At 45.3% G+C, this 12,090-nt stretch overlaps 1 protein-coding gene across 1 annotated transcript; it reads left to right on the plus strand.

Moving 5' to 3' along the window:
* Positions 1–318: 318 nt before the first annotated feature.
* Positions 319–1,326, plus strand: LOC308154005 (melanocortin receptor 5-like; the record flags this gene model as incomplete). Its single annotated transcript, XM_080527185.1, has 1 exon — positions 319–1,326. One exon carries the CDS (start codon positions 319–321, stop codon positions 1,324–1,326), a length of 1,008 nt encoding a protein of 335 aa, XP_080383311.1.
* Between the last annotated feature and the right edge of the window lie 10,764 nt (positions 1,327–12,090).

Raw genomic sequence — 12,090 nt, forward strand, 5'->3', positions numbered from 1 at the left:
CCGGAGAGGGGGACGGGGAGATGCCACTGATAATACAATGCAATTTAGAGAAACAGAAATCCAATTTCATTTCATTTGGCGTTTCCAATTGTTGTTTTTTACGAGTGTAACGTCATTAAGTATAAGTACTTATGTCCCTTTGTGCAGAGAAAAATCTAAATTTAACAACAATCTAATAATCAATAATAAAGTTGTCTTATCTTATACTGAATCCTCCTTTCCTGTCTTCCTCCTGCCTAGGAGAAATGATGCACCACCCGACAACCCACTGACGCGACCAGAGCCCCTCCAAGCCTCCACCGCCGCCCTCCGTTAACCATGAACTCCAGCGAGACGCCCACCTTCCCCATGCCCTCGTGGGCGTCGTTCTCCAACTCCAGCTCGCCGTACGACTCCCTCAACTTCACGGGGTCGCCGCTCCCCTCCAAGCCCAAGGCCTGCGAGCAGCTGAACATCGCCACGGAGGTCTTCCTCATCCTGGGCATCATCAGCCTGCTGGAGAACATCCTGGTGATCTGCGCCATCGTCAAGAACAAGAACCTCCACTCGCCCATGTACTTCTTCGTGTGCAGCCTGGCCGTGGCGGACATGCTGGTGAGCGTCTCCAACGCCTGGGAGACCATCGTCATCTACCTCCTCAACAACCGCCAGCTGGTGTTCGACGACCACTTCATCCGCCAGATGGACAACGTGTTCGACTCCATGATCTGCATCTCCGTGGTGGCGTCCATGTGTAGCCTGCTGGCCATCGCCGTGGACCGCTACGTGACCATCTTCTATGCGCTGCGCTACCACAACATCATGACCCTGCGGCGCGCCACCTTCATCATCGCCGCCATCTGGACCTTCTGCACGGGCTGCGGCATCGTCTTCATCGTCTACTCCGACACCACGCCGGTCATCGTGTGCCTGGTGTCCATGTTCTTCACCATGCTGGTCCTGATGGCGTCTCTCTACAGTCACATGTTCATGCTGGCGCGGTCGCACGTCAAGCGTATCGCAGCGCTGCCCGGCTACAACTCCATCCACCAGCGCGCCAGCATGAAGGGCGCCATCACCCTCACCATCCTCCTGGGCATCTTCATCGTGTGCTGGGCGCCCTTCTTCCTCCACCTCATCCTCATGATCTCCTGTCCTAGGAACCTGTACTGCGTCTGCTTCATGTCGCACTTCAACATGTACCTCATCCTCATCATGTGCAACTCTGTGATCGACCCGCTGATCTACGCCTTCCGCAGCCAGGAGATGAGGAAGACATTTAAGGAGATCATCTGCTGCTACAGTCTGAGGAACGTCTTCGGTCTGTCCAGGAACCTCAGCGGATAAGACGGCCGCTCTCTCTATGTGAACCCAGAGGTGGTTCAACGTGGTTCTTAACGTGATAAATAGTTGTTGTTTTACTTGTGGTAAATAATCCATAGAAAATGAAAATGGTCGGTGTCCTCTCCACTTTTCTGTGGTTTAAACTCTACCCATGCTCAGTAGCACCCCCCTGTGGCCATGGTCCTAATTGTGGCGTAGTCGGCAGGATTTGAGCATGGGTAGAATGTACTGGAGTGGGAGGCTGTTATTGAATGGGTGTATAGCCTGTCATTGCAGCAGGCTTGGTGACTGGACCTGAGTGTTCTCCTCCCCCTCCCTACCCTTGTCCAGGAGACTTAGAGAGACTGGGTCTTATGTTCTCCTCCCCCTCCCTCCCCTTCCCCCTGGAACTTCATAGTCTTGGAACCTTGTGTGCCTTACAGAAGTGGATGAGCCCTTCATCGGCTCTATAAACGTCTGAATGTGACAACGCTGCTTTCGTCGGCCACGGGTCCAACACAAGTTCCCAATCAAAGATTTCTTTGCTATGTGGAGAACACTAACCAGTGTCACCACCTGACTGCATGACCAATACGAACAACATGACTCCTGTCTGACTCAACATGACTCCTTGAAAGCAGCTCATTCAATACAAAGCTATGACTATGGTGTTGTTACAGTGGTATTAAACAAGTATAACAGAAGCTTGTACAAACGTATAAAGCGTTACGCGTTTTGTGAAGAACAAATCTTTGACGGGACTCAGGAATTGAATTTCTGAATATATTAAACAACAGAATGTTCACATTCTAAAACAGACAATCATAGAATACTGTATATGAAGTGTGCTCGTGATATAATTTGAATCAGAATATATATATATATATATATATATATAAAAATGCATGCTGGCAGTCCCCATGCCTGGGCATCTGTGTAGCTTGTTACCTGTCAGTTGGTGTTGTATTTAGCTGGCTGACCATGTTGGGAGAGGCGTCCATGTTGGGGTCTGTTTCCTGGGGCCTCATTCATAAAACTGTGCGTAGGATTGAAGTGAAAAGGTTGCGTACATACAAAAATATTCTGATTTATAACACTGTTATAAAGCCTGTTTCCCTTTATAAATCACAATCAACAAAACATTTTGCACATGTGAACGAGTGTCTTGTCCCACCCTTTTAACACCCATAGTTGCCTATAAATGGTCAGTGAAACGCACCTAATTAATATTCATCCATACTGAATGCATGACGACAATGAAGGCAAATCCAAACAGAAAGGCTAAAAAAAGAAACGTCACTCAGTGAAAATCGTAAATATGATTCACGATTAAACTGACATCTCTGTTTGTATTTATTATATTATGTTTTTTGTGTGCACTCCAGGGAACTCTTCATTATAATAAGTGAGAGATAATATTTTCATTTATTTTACACAATTGTATCAATTTCAAGAGTTTTATCCTTTTGCCATCAGTCGTAGTCGTAGTTGCTAATTTCTCCAGTTTATGTGCATACACATGGGTCAGAGTGTCCGTGGAGGACCGCACATTCTCCCGCCAAGTTTGCTTAAAGGGAACCCTGGTTATTAAGACATGTAGGCCGTAATACGCTCTGATTGCCATCTCCTACTAAAATATGTTGGTAGAAAGACATGAAATATGTTCATTATGTTAAAAATCCTCAATCTGTAATACATATTTTTACCCATATGGGTCGGCATATTACTGCAATCGCGCAGTAGGACGTGGACGACCCCAACTGGCTAAAGATGCGCGTCTTTGTTTTCGCCACTTTTCCAAAGATGTGTTTAATCGACCAACGCTAATGAAAGAGCTCAGAGGTGCCGTTAGCTGTAAGCGAAGACTTAAACCAAATTCCGTGCCTACGATTTTCCTCCACAAGAAGAAAGCGCGTCAGAAAACGGCTAAGACAGGATACTCTGGATGCTCTCTTGCTAGGAGGATGTAGCACTAATGCAACACCACCAGCAGACACTACCCTGACCATGGAGTAGCCTGACAGTCCGCCAGGTCAGCAGTCCGTAAGTGTGCAGTGTTCTCCAACTATGACTAATGTAGCAACTCAGACGGATATAGACATGTTAGATGCAGCAGTACAGAGGCCAGCTGGCGTGTGTGGTCCGGTAATTATGGACCAAGTTTATGCATTTAAACGAAAACATGAAATTGAGTTGGATGATTCCAGGCACCAGCAATTATGTCACACTCGTGCCTCCTCACCTCTCAGATCGTCATAATTTTGATCAATATTTGGGGTAATGTCTTCTCTGCTGTCCTCCTTCGCTTAAGTTGCGCTCGGGTTCAAATTGAAAAGGCTGGACAGAAAACATAGCTAGCTAATTGCGACCGGTAGGCTAAAAACCAACCAGCAACCATCTGACGTCACCACTGCGACTGCAGTAATATGGCGACATCTGGGACAAAATACGGATTACGGATTTTTTACGTCTTTCTACCAACATATTTTAGTAGGAGATGGCAATTAGACCGTATTAAGGCCTACATGTCTTAATAACCAGGGTTCCCTTTAAAATAATAATAATAATACATTAGACTTATATAGCACTTTTCTAGACACTCAAAGACGCTTTACAAACTGAAAAGATTGAGTAGTAATAGTAAAAACAAACAAAAAATAAATTAAAGAAATGATAGGGGTCTAATAAATGTTTTGATGACTAAATCTAAGTCTAAGTGTCTTTGTAGGACAATCTACTTTATTTAGGCAATAAAGTCCATTCATTCATTCATTCATATATTGCAATTACACCTAGATTTCGGGCGGAGAAGCGGCTAACAAGCAACACCAGCGTCCTCTCTCAACCGGCATTTAAAGAAAAAAGGATATCCGGAACAATATCAGGAACATCTGTTATTAAAAGACTGCCCTACGGATGGATAGACAGACTTACTACCCAGTGCTAGCACGCACTTTACGACTAATAGGGCAGGTTATCGATTATCTAAACGCATGTTTAATGCCATAAAACTGACAACTTTCGCGTGCCCCACGGTGGTGTAGCGGTCTAAGCACTGGCCACTAGTGCAAGCTGCCCACCGGGGACTGGGATCGAATCCCAGCTCGCCAGATCCGGATATGGCTGGGGCACACACGGGGAGCGGCATATTGGGCGGCCGCTCCCAAGGGCGGTATAGGAGTATTTCCGAACAAGGATCCGTCGCGCAACAGCGCCCCCGGGGTGCCGGAATAACGGTGCTGGGCTCGAGGAGCCAGTCAGCTAGTCTGCCTGGCGGCCTCCTCTGGGACTGCCGGCCACGGGGTCGTGCGGCGGATCCTTCGCAATAGGCAGGGGATAATTGGATGCTAGGTTGGGTTCAATTGGCTACCAAATTGGGTGAAAAAGGGATAAAATAAAAAATAAAAATAAATAAAAACGGACAACTTTTAACACGCATTTTCTAATTTCACTCATTCCTAATTTCTTGGATACACCTCCATAGTGGACATAACATGGAACTTGGCTCACAACCTTGTCACATAAAGTAAACACACACACACACACACAAACACACACACACTAAAAGAGGTGTACTCCTTCTTTGGTGCATACGCAACGTTTATAAATGCGGCCCCAGGTGTCTGTTCTGTTCTAGGACTGTGCTATTCAACAGCACGCACAACAGGGACACAGATTACCCATCTCACCGCAGGCTGGACTGCTTTTATTGCATTGCATTCAACAGGAAGAGGATGTGCTGTAACAGGAAGAGGATGTGCTGTAACAGGAAGAGGGTGTGCTGTAACAGGAAGAGGATGTGTTGTAACAGGAAGAGGGTGTGCTGTAACAGGAAGAGGGTGTGCTGTAACAGGAAGAGGATGTGCTGTAACAGGAAGAGGGTGTGCTGTAACAGGAAGAGGATGTGCTGTAACAGGAAGAGGATGTGCTGTAACAGGAAGAGGGTGTGCTGTAACAGGAAGAGGGTGTGCTGTAACAGGAAGAGGGTGTGCTGTAACAGGAAGAGGATGTGCTGTAACAGGAAGAGGATGTGCTGTAACAGGAAGAGGATGTGCTGTAACAGGAAGAGGGTGTGCTGTAACAGGAAGAGGGTGTGCTGTAACAGGAAGAGGGTGTGCTGTAACAGGAAGAGGGTGTGGTCTAACAGGATGAGGATGTGCTGTAACAGGAAGAGGGTGTTCTGTAACAGGATGAGGATGTGCTGTAACAGGAAGAGGGTGTGCTGTAACAGGAAGAGGATCTGCTGTGACTGTAAGCCTACGTCACTCAACTCCAATCCAGCAATGGAATTGAATTTGGTTCAGTAAAGATATTCAGATAAGAAATACTGTCTTGGTTATACAATATATTATTTTCTTGACATCTGTCACTTTAACGGTTTATACACGTGCTGTTCTTTCATTTTGAAAACACACACAAAACTAATGTTGTTTCAGGGACATGGACTTGACTCTGGGTAATATAATGGTGTTTCAGTGACGTGGACTTGACTCTGGGTAATATAATGGTGTTTCAGTGACGTGGACTTGACTCAATCTAAGTGGATGTTTGTTATGTCTGTACTGTGATTACTGTGAAGCAGTGTGAGGTACTTTTTTCTGTACATATAATGAAGCCTCTCGAGGCAAAGAAGATAAGCTACTTTAATCATAAACATGAATTCACACTGGTACCCTTTAGGCTCAGCCGAGGCTGCTGGAGGTAGAACACCAGGGGAGGCTGGTGGAGGCTGAGATCGGAGGACGGGCTCATTGTAATGCATGGGATGGAATGAGGAATGGTGTCAAACACATGTGATGTCATTGATACCATTCCTTATTCCATTGCATGTATTACAATTACCCTGTCCTCTGATTTCTACCTCCTGCAGCCTCCCCTGACCTTAGCCTACGGTGCATGATTGTGTGAAGGTGTTATGGGGGGATTGTACATGTGGTTAGTGCTGTTGTATTTATTAATTTAAGTGTATGCGCTAGTATTATTGTAGTTTGTACTGTGAGTGTATTCGTGTACATTGTATTGTCTGAAACCTGCTCTTGTATATTTCTATTTCTTTTATCTATTTATTCAATAGGGCCCTGCTGTAGAAGATACTCTGGTCTCAGTCTGGTCTGAATAAACAAAGTATTAAATAAAGATGAAATACAAAGTCTATAGTAATCATGTTCTCCCCCACTATGTCAGTACCAAGACAACGTGTTGTCTTGACATTCACCCCTCTCCTACCCCATCAACACGGTGCGTCAACCTGGAACGCTCCCCAGCTGGTAGGAGCGTCCCCCGACTGGAACCAGAGAGCTGCCGGACTGCACAGCTTGTAACCCCGTCCCTAGCGCTATCCTTGGCCTAGCAGCCTACAGATATCTCCCCCTCACTATCTCCCCCTCACTCGCTCAATCTTCACCGCCGGCAGCCCCTAAACAACTGCAAATGGCACCCGCCCCCCCTCGATATGTGCAGAATTGCAGTAAGGTTTGTTAACTCCACAGGACAGTTAGGCCCAATCCCGATTCTCTTTTCTACCCCTATGGCTCGTTTTCGAGTGTCACTCGATTCGAAGGCAAGGCCTTCGAATACGTCACAAGCCCTACCCCTTGAAATCAAAGCCCTATGAATTGGGACAACCCTTCACGGCGCCTACGTCATCACGCGGTACGGTTGACGCGTTGTGTTGCCGGCGAATTCTCACATCTCGCAATGCCTTCTTCAGCTGTGTTTATTTCTGTTGCGTGTGCTATAAGCATCTATTTTCGTTTGTTATCAACACACTGTAGTGTTTAGACGTTCCTTTTTTAGTCTCTTCCGTCAGCGATGTCTTTTTTGTGGACATCGCAATAATGACAATGAATTTAATGACAATGAATGACTCCAACCAAAACAACCAGTCCATCAATAGTCATAAAGCGTTGTCCAAAAATCACGTTACCAAGCGCCTTTCTCAGAACAATTCGTCGTCTAGAATCCAAAAATCAATCCATCATAGTGGTGGTCAAAAACGTAGAAAGAGGATCTCTTGGGGACGCGGCCACATTTGCCTGTGAAGGAGAGATGACAAATAAGCGGAAACATTTCTCAGTAGAGTCGAACGGTGATATATCATCATCCTTTACGCGTATCCTTAACTGTAGTTACATTTCGCGTGTCATATGCCATTAGACATGGAAATATGTCAATGCGCGGCTGTCATGCACAAATCAGCTTGTAACGTTAGACACACAGCACACAGCACATCGGCATAATAACGTTTTGTTGTTGTTGTGCTTGTTATAAAGAAAAGGTCTATAATGCATTGAAATGACATTAGTACAACAGACATTAGACATCAGACATGGAAATATGTCAATGCGCGGCTGTCATGCACAAATCAGCTTGTAACGTTAGACACACAGCACATCGGCATGATAACGTTTTGTTGTTGTTGTGCTTGTTATAAAGAAAAGGTCTATAATGCATTGAAATGAATGATACAACCCATTAATAATATTACATAATAACAACTGCTCGGATTAGATTGCGGGTGGAAATAGGTCAAAATGCGCATCATGTACAAGTCAGCCGAACGTTTGATAGATAACTTTACATATGTGTACCATCATCCGCTGTCAAACGCCACAGGTAATAATTGATTTATGACTGTACATCTCTGAAATGCTCGACTGTCATGCAGCGTTGCGTTACTGTAACGTTAGACACAGCACCGACATAAAAGCGATTTTTGGGTTATGCGTGTTATAAATAAAAGGTCTATAATGCATTGTAATGACATTAAACTAAGACAATAAGATGGTTATCATAATTTTTCAAATCTTTATTAATAAGTAATTACAGAGAATTAAAATGACATTTCCGCATTGAATAGAGCGACATAAGATTTCTGTAGATGATTCGCAATGCATCCTGGTATCAAGGGGTAGCGTACCGTTAGCCCTTCGAAGCTAGTCTGGTCCTGAAATCCCTCGAAACGAAGTAATAGTTAGCCCTCCCCCTTACCCCTAGCCCTTGACGAAATATGAATTGAGACAGCCCTCGCCCTAAACGTGAACGCGCAAATCGAGCCATAGGGGTGAAAACGAAGGGCTAGGGGTGAATTGGGATTGGGCCTAAGTGTCCTCAGCAGTAGACAGTACCGCTTAGCCGCTCCGTTCCAGATCCGCTCAGCTCCTAGCTCTGTCTATTTAATTATTTCCACAGAGTCCATGAGCAGGTGCAGGTGCAGCTCATCAGTCTGATTACGGAGCCTGACTGTCCACCTAACTAACACCCAGGTAGGTTTACCACACTAGCATAAATTGGCAGAACACCGGTGCTCTGCTGCGGGTCGTGCCTAACAACTCCCCCTACCTGTGACAATAAAGTAAGTAGCCTTGAGAACCGATGGTTCTTGAGCCTAATGGCCCTTAGGAGCAGGAGCCTATCTCCTGTTTCCGTAGCGTGAGGTGGCTTGATGTATAAGTACACCCCCTGGAAATGACGCTGGTATGTCTCAGGGACTTACCCCCCCATGACAATACTGACGATAAATCACACAGAAAAGGCATGATTGATTAAACGATATAAGGTGGTGAGGTAAAATGGAGTTGTGCGGTAGTAGCATGGAGGGGGGTGTTTCCAGGACGCTGGATTTCACCGCTAAGACTTCTCGAGGTGTCGTGGGCCTAACTTAACGAAACATCGGGGAAGGAAGGTGCCCACTTGAAAACTCCATTGACATGCTGCATACTGCTGTTGGCTAGGGTAGGCAACTGGTCATTTGTTATGTTTGTGCGTTTGTTAGCTTGCTGTTAGCTTGTTGTGTTAGCTTGTTTTAATCTGGATTGGGTTTCTAAATGTGTTTGACCTTGGCACGAGTGATAGTAACATCTTGTCCTGTGTGAATGAATGAATGTGGAGAATGGTTGGGGAGAGGGAGGGACATGTTACAGTCAACAGGATCCAACAGCAGAGGAGATCCAACCTTTACATATCTGACAGCTGTCTTCTGAGACGGCGTAGCTTAATGACCCACAGCAGAGGCGGGAGGAGACTGTGAATCATCTCTTTGTGCTGTTTGCTTCCCCGCAGGCAGAGAGTGATCCATCTGACCTACCGACCGACTCAGCGGTGAAAGGAAAGGCTCTATGTTCTGATCCCACACCAACACCCTACGGGGGAGGCTGGTGGAGGTAGGAATTATGTTTAATTCATGTGAACTACACAGTATTAGAACGCAGTTTTATTGATCTGGGCCCTATTCCTAGAAGGGCGATTAGAGGCAATCCTGGCTACTTTTTCTAATCCGCGATCATTCTAGCTCGAGTTCCGTTCCATGAATGTGGCTCAAATAATTCGCTGCTTGGTTGCTATGCAACCAATCCTTCAGGAGAAACCTGGTAGCGACCAAGTTTACGGTCTGGTTTAAGTAAGACGTGTGTCAAAAATGTCTCACAGGCGAAAACGAAATCCCGGACAGTTCCGTCAAGTGTCTTTTTGAGAGATAGATAGATAATTTGATATTTTGATAGATAGTTTGATAGTGTGCTAGATAGATAGCTAAAAAAACGAAATAGGTATGTCTATCAACTTGCATCGATAACCTCACAATGGTGTGTTTGGCGCAGGGGTTAAGGCAGCCAGCTAGAAGTCCAAAGGTTGCCATCTCTAAGACTCAACATGTCATGACCTTCAGCTGTCCTGATCATTTAGTAAAACAGTTAGCTTGTAATAACTAGCTTTCTAACGAGTTGGATCACTTATCTTACTCTTGCAAACATCCGTTGTTGTTTCTGTGAGGGACATTTGGAGAGCTAGAAACATTTCAGCTACTTTGTTCTGATTAGTTATGTGGGGGCTCTGAATGCCCCTGTAATTCGAACCCTGACTACCCGGTTAACCAAGCTGTGGTATTGCTAGGTGCCTCTGTACAGGTGATGGTGTTGCTAGGTGCTTCTGTACAGGCGGTGGTGTTGCTAGTTGCTTCTGTACAGGCGTTGGTGTTGCTAGGTGCCTCTGTACAGCCGTTGGTGTTGCTAGGTGCTTCTGTACAGGCGCTGGTGTTGCTAGGTGCCTCTATACAGGCGGTGGTGTTGCTAGGTGCCTCTATACAGGCGGTGGTGTTGTTGAACCTGGCCTCTGTGTCTACCTCTGTCCCGAGAAGACAGCATGAATACATTCTGTTTTGTCGTCTTTTAAATAAAGATGCCTTATGAAAAAACAAAACAATTGCTCCTTGTTTTTGCCAAGTCATTGATTACGCTACACGGGGTGTGTAATTAAGCCATACTAAAACACAACAAGGGCTGTTAATTGAGATTTAATGAGGCTTAGTGGTGAAGGAGGAAATATTCCTCACTCTGTTATGAAGTCTCTATTGTATTTACGGCACTTGTAGGTAGGTCTGAGGCAGGGGAGGCTGGTGGAGGTAGAAATCGGAGGACGGGCTCATTGTGTTGCGTGGGACGGAGTGAGGAATGTCATCAAACACACATGACTGATACCATTCCTCGTTCCAGTGCTGCTGTCAGACCAGGGCTGAGGTAATGAGACCCAGAAGAGAGAGAGAGAGCCACATCCATTGTGCACTAGCCTATATTAGAAGAATCATGAATCTTTCATTATTGACAAGACTGAATATGAACTGCAGAAGAACAACTCGCACTGATCGAGATATTGTCTCTACATATCGTGAGTTTAGAATTATAAGGTTCTATCTCCGTTTAGGGTAGTTCAGAGATATTGAGCGTCAAAGTTTTTACATTCAGTTATGTTTTGTGAGATGGAACCGTTGTATTTTATGAATTACTAACTCAAAAATGTCAACATTTTAAAAATAACACCTCGCAGGCATTAATAAACACCTAATGGATCAGATTATGTAAAAAACTCAATTTTGACAAAAATGGAGATAGAACGTCACGATATACATAATTGTTAGTCTCGATATATAGTTAATTATAGTCAATTATAGTCTCTCCATGAACAGTCTTCTATTCTGCCTGTCAGAGAACTGAGTCAGAGAACCCACGTGTTAACCAATCAACTCCCCCCCCCCGTCTGAGAAGCATGCCGGTTGCCGAGATACAACCCCGTCGTAGACATCATCGGAAAATACAGACTGAGCGCTCTGAAGTGGGTTCTCAGTGCCTGATGCCCCTTGATTGGCTCCTCTTAAGTAGGCTCTCCACACTGATAGCTTTGATTGGACTGAATGTTGTTTTCTCTCTGGCTCGTTCAGTCCCTGTGGGTACTTTGATCGATCGCCACGCGTAGCGGCCTCAGCTGGACCTTTTCACCTTTTCACCTTTTCACTTGTCACAAGGTGACATCACGCCACACTGTCCGCAGACTAGGATTGTCAGGGACGTACTTCCGGTTAAAGACATGGGGCCTCATTTATAAAGCTTTGCGTATAACTGGCGTAAACGGCTTGCGTACCTACGCGAAGCAAGAACATTTACGCACACAACATTCGGATTTATAAAACGGTGAGCACCACCAGTGGAATTTGCAAGTTCCACGCCTGCTTCCCTTTATGAATCACAACTCTAAATGTTGCACACGTGAACGAGTGTCTTGTCCCACCCTTTTTGACACCCATAGCTGCCTATAATAATAATAACTTTTTATTTGTATAGCACTTTTCCTGCAAACGTTGCATATAAATGGTCACGTCACTGGAGACGTCACTGAGTCCCTGCTTAGAGGCGTTCCTTCTGGGTGACACACTAGCGAGTGTGACATTCTCTACTCTAATTGGTACGTAGCTGAAGTCGCTGTGACAATGTGCATAAAACAGAGCAGGTTCCTATTCTG

The sequence above is a fragment of the Nansenia antarctica genome, assembly GCF_963989245.1.
Source record: "Nansenia antarctica genome assembly, chromosome: 3".
NCBI lineage: Eukaryota > Metazoa > Chordata > Actinopteri > Argentiniformes > Microstomatidae > Nansenia > Nansenia antarctica.